Genomic DNA, 3,481 nt, shown 5'->3' with positions numbered 1-3,481 from the left:
ATTAAAAATTAAAAATACAAAATGGCCTATTAATTTTCATAAATTGGTAAATTGACCTATTTACCTCCATAACTTTTAAATTTCGGCCTATTTCTTACAATTACCCTAAGATAAAAGATTGACATAGCACTACTACCAGAGGTCTTAAGAAAGGCCCAACGAAACAACATTTTCGCCCTTCCCCAAGGAGAGGGAGGACAAGTGCTTCGTGCAAAAGCAGATCAGATGAAATACTTGTAGGGATGGACTTAACCCATTCCGTGTTCTACTTTGATCCAACAGAAAATAAAAATATTGTTCAACCCCACCGCGATGGGTCTCTAACTAGTCACTACATATCAACAGAACATTGGAATATTACTTACAATATTCAAAGGTCCACAAGTTTTTAACATAACAATCACTGTGAACTTGAGAATATGAAACTATCGACGATAGCATACCCACAGAAAAAAGATTGCCAGTGTTGCTACGCAGAACTGTTTCAAAAATGCCCAATTGGGTAACTGCACAGAGAATGGGCAAATCAAAAGACAACCAACCATCCATTTATAGTTGCTGCAGTAAACAGCTGCAGCAGTTGATAGAGAACCAACTCCCAATACCTAATTCGAAGTATTTCTCCTCGCTGCATAGACACGATAAATTGCAATTCCAACCATAGCAGCAGCAGCAGCCCCAACTGCAAATTTGTAACAGAAACCAATTAATAGTTGCATCTAGGCAACATAATGTCGTAGTAGTTTGTTTGCAAAATGCAACCATCCCTCCGGCCCTAGAAAATGCCGTTCAAACAGACAGACCTGAGATACACATAAGAGAGCGGCTAACAAGCTGTTGATAGTGCTTCCGGCTCCTCCCCATCTCAGTTTCGGGGATATTCAAGTGAGGACGCACAGCTACATCTACAATTCTATTGAATATGTTGTTCAAATTACCCGACTTCACACTCACAGATATAGGTGCGTCTATTCCCAATTTCAGACAAACCTAGAACAGAAAATTTGCAATTATCAGGATCTGATTGCCTCGTAATGCCAGCATGCGAGACTAAGGACAAGGCAACCAATGAAAAATGGTGTACCCTCATGGAATCTTGGATTGCAACTGGATATGGATTCAGGTCAGTCTTAGTAGAAACAAGGAGAAAAGGTACACCATAGCCACTTTCTTCTCCTTGCCTAGCAACATCCACCAGCAGTTCTTGTGATCTCTTCCATGAGTATTCATCTGAACTGGAGAAAGAACAACAATGTCATGTCATGACATGCGGGAGATATACAAGGAGCGGTTACAAACCACAACCCAGATGGAAATTTCTAAAAGATCATTTCAAATGCTGAACTGAGATAAGCAAAGATTGCATGGGCTGGCTAGTTGAACTCTAAACGGTGAACCTATAAAATACAAATGCGATGACTACTAAAGACGTAATTGTCTAGTTTATTTTTTTTTCTCTATAGACTTATGTTGAAGAACCAATCACCAATTGAGGCACGCAGCATTACAAGGCAAACACACGTACTTTATAAATGTGTCATGAGCACAAGCTGGACAGGCGCAGATAGAGCTAGGGAAAATCTGAGATATATCTGGTTGACTATGTTGACACAAAGCAATAACCTCACAGGTGAAAATATTAACAATATTTTAAGAGATGAGACCATTGAGTTGTTAATACGTAAAAAGGGTATCAAACTTACCTGTCATAGAGAAAGACGGCAACATCACACGGTCCAAGAAATTCATTATTGGAGAGAAATTTTTTGAATCCATCTTCTGGTATCTCCCTCAATATAAGAGTCTTCTTATTACCCTGAACAAGCAGTGCACAAGGTCAAATGAAAAACCCAACCTACAGACATATTCAAAAAAAGATACCAGGATGAAAGAGCTTTTTTCTTGGTTAACAAATGATGACTTTTTACCAGGACATAATTAGAGTTAATATTTTTCTCAACCTGACAATCATGTATGTAAATGAAAGGATCTGGGGAAGGGGGTTTGATAACGCTATTAGATCAACAAGGGACAGTATTGCTGATAGTACTCACCCCAACCTGGTTAACAACATTTACTGCAAAACGCTCACTTGTAGTTGAAGTAAGATAACTCGACTTGAAAGGCCTGTACTTGAGATCGGCAATAAATAAATTAACATTATTCAAAGAAAAAGCAAAACAATGATGACAAAATGCAAAATTAGTGTTACAGAGCAGAAGGCTCAGAGGTGAAAACCATCACTAATTTTTCCACTGATTGAGCATCTTTGAATACAAAAGTCAGCGTTACAAAGCAGAAAGCTCAAAAGTCAAAACATCACAAACTTCTATACTGATTAAGCATGATTGATTGCAGCAACCCGTTAGAAGTACCTTCCTAACAAAGAATCCAAAAGAGTAGATTTGCCAGCATTTTTTGGACCAAAAACAAAGCACTGGAAAACGCTTCTTTCTGTTCTTTGCTTCTTACGATCTATTGTTCTTCTTCTAGTAACACGGAGTGCAGATGCAGGATCACCATTGTATCCAATGTATACCAGATTGGCCAAACTACGGAATGGATCTAGTAACGTCATAAGGTCCCACTGCAACCACATGTTAATCAGACCTGATTACAATTCGCTAAGAAGATCAAACAATAACATTGATAAAGATTAACTATGAAGAGGAGAAACAGAGTATTTATATTAAGTATGTTGATGATCCATTTCATGATTCAAAATATTGCCTCTTTCATTAAAACAAACAAACTACCATTCACGACTCCACTATAGTATAAAGCTAACGTTTCCAGAAAAAACTGTATTTCAAGGGATTATGGTGTAGCAACGGAGGTGTATGAGAAAGACCTCACAGGAAAAAGATACAACCTCCCTAAATCCAGTCATTAACTCAGAATACCAGACAACAGGGCATCTATTAAGCTCTCCGTTTCAACCACTCAACAAAGAATTGGAAAATAACAAAAGTGAACACTATAATTTCTTATATACAAATTAGACCTTACATATTAACATACCAAATAGAAAATAGGAAACTAGGAGTAAAATTGGAAAACTAAATAATTCTGAAAAGTAAAATTAAAGGAAAATAAAAAACGGGACACTAACTTAAATTTGACCTAAGAATTAAGCCAAAATTAAATTTCAATTTCTTAGATCCAATCATTAGGAAAGAAAAACTCCTAATTGTGACATCACTAAGTCAATTTATTCAAAACCTCTAAGAATGGAATTTGAGTTTTCTTCAGAGCCATTGTCTTCAAACCAAAAACATGATTTCCAATTTCCACATGATTCGTTCCCCAACATTGGTTGCATCAGTATATGTTTAAAGGAATTTGCATCTACGAAAACAGCAATTAAAATCTCTGGCAAGTATAAGCTAACAGTTAACAATGAGCATACGGACCTCAGATAGAAAACCATTAAGAGATAAATTACCCAGAGCGGTTATCTCTGCAGCATCATCGTAAGGAG

The 3,481-nt window shown here is 37.0% G+C and overlaps 1 protein-coding gene across 2 annotated transcripts in view; it reads right to left on the bottom strand.

Annotated features, from left to right (window-relative positions):
• Positions 1 to 234: 234 nt before the first annotated feature.
• LOC21407780 (mitochondrial Rho GTPase 2) overlaps positions 235 to 3,481 on the bottom strand; it is a 6,515-nt gene continuing 3,268 nt past the window's right edge. The window contains exons 9-16 of one of the 2 annotated variants that reach the window (XM_024161589.1): positions 3,414 to 3,456; positions 2,376 to 2,587; positions 2,055 to 2,127; positions 1,704 to 1,816; positions 1,085 to 1,235; positions 804 to 990; positions 606 to 682; positions 235 to 506 (exon numbers count right to left, since the gene is read on the bottom strand). In XM_024161589.1, coding sequence (XP_024017357.1) covers positions 606 to 682; positions 804 to 990; positions 1,085 to 1,235; positions 1,704 to 1,816; positions 2,055 to 2,127; positions 2,376 to 2,587; positions 3,414 to 3,456 — 856 coding nt within the window. In that variant the 3' untranslated portion in view covers positions 235 to 506. Of the gene's footprint in view, positions 683 to 803; positions 991 to 1,084; positions 1,236 to 1,703; positions 1,817 to 2,054; positions 2,128 to 2,375; positions 2,588 to 3,413; positions 3,457 to 3,481 lie in introns of both variants that reach the window. The other variant, XM_024161588.1, reaches the window with a different exon arrangement.

This window comes from Morus notabilis, unplaced genomic scaffold, assembly GCF_000414095.1.
Source record: "Morus notabilis unplaced genomic scaffold, ASM41409v2 Scaffold137, whole genome shotgun sequence".
Lineage (NCBI taxonomy): Eukaryota > Viridiplantae > Streptophyta > Magnoliopsida > Rosales > Moraceae > Morus > Morus notabilis.
Note: the sequence above shows the minus strand (reverse complement) of the source record. Positions and strands in the feature narration are given on the sequence as shown.